We start from the raw sequence: 347 nt of genomic DNA on the forward strand, positions 1-347 counted from the left end.
GGCACTTCTTTAAAATTCAAACTCGCCGTGAGTCAATATGAATCACGAGGGAAACGGATTTTGAAATTCAGTGGTCAGTTTTAATAACGCGTGATTAAAAACACCTGCTGACCTCTGCCTGACGCACCTGTAGCTTGCAGCAGCTGCCTTGTGAGTTCCACGGGTTGGGAGGATGGTTAGTTTCACCGCAGCGTCAACAGCGGCAAGTCATGAGCGATCTTTTAAGGTATGGTGCGTGTCTTTACTGTGTGAGTGAGTGTGTTTGCATCTTTTTTCTTCTCGTTGATACTATTGTCTTTGCGAGTGATATTGGGGTTTAGATAATGTCGATATCATCATTATCTTTT

At 43.5% G+C, this 347-nt stretch overlaps 1 protein-coding gene across 1 annotated transcript in view; it reads left to right on the forward strand.

The window, feature by feature from the left end:
• Nucleotides 1-109: 109 nt before the first annotated feature.
• LOC119592703 overlaps nt 110-347 on the forward strand; it is a gene marked incomplete at its 3' end in the record, with an annotated part of 5,029 nt that continues 4,791 nt past the window's right edge. Inside the window, 1 exon segment of the mRNA XM_037941632.1 lies at nt 110-226. Within this exon segment, the coding sequence (XP_037797560.1) occupies nt 210-226 (17 nt within the window). The 5' untranslated portion in view covers nt 110-209.

Source organism: Penaeus monodon, chromosome 30, assembly GCF_015228065.2.
Source record: "Penaeus monodon isolate SGIC_2016 chromosome 30, NSTDA_Pmon_1, whole genome shotgun sequence".
Classification (NCBI taxonomy): domain Eukaryota; kingdom Metazoa; phylum Arthropoda; class Malacostraca; order Decapoda; family Penaeidae; genus Penaeus; species Penaeus monodon.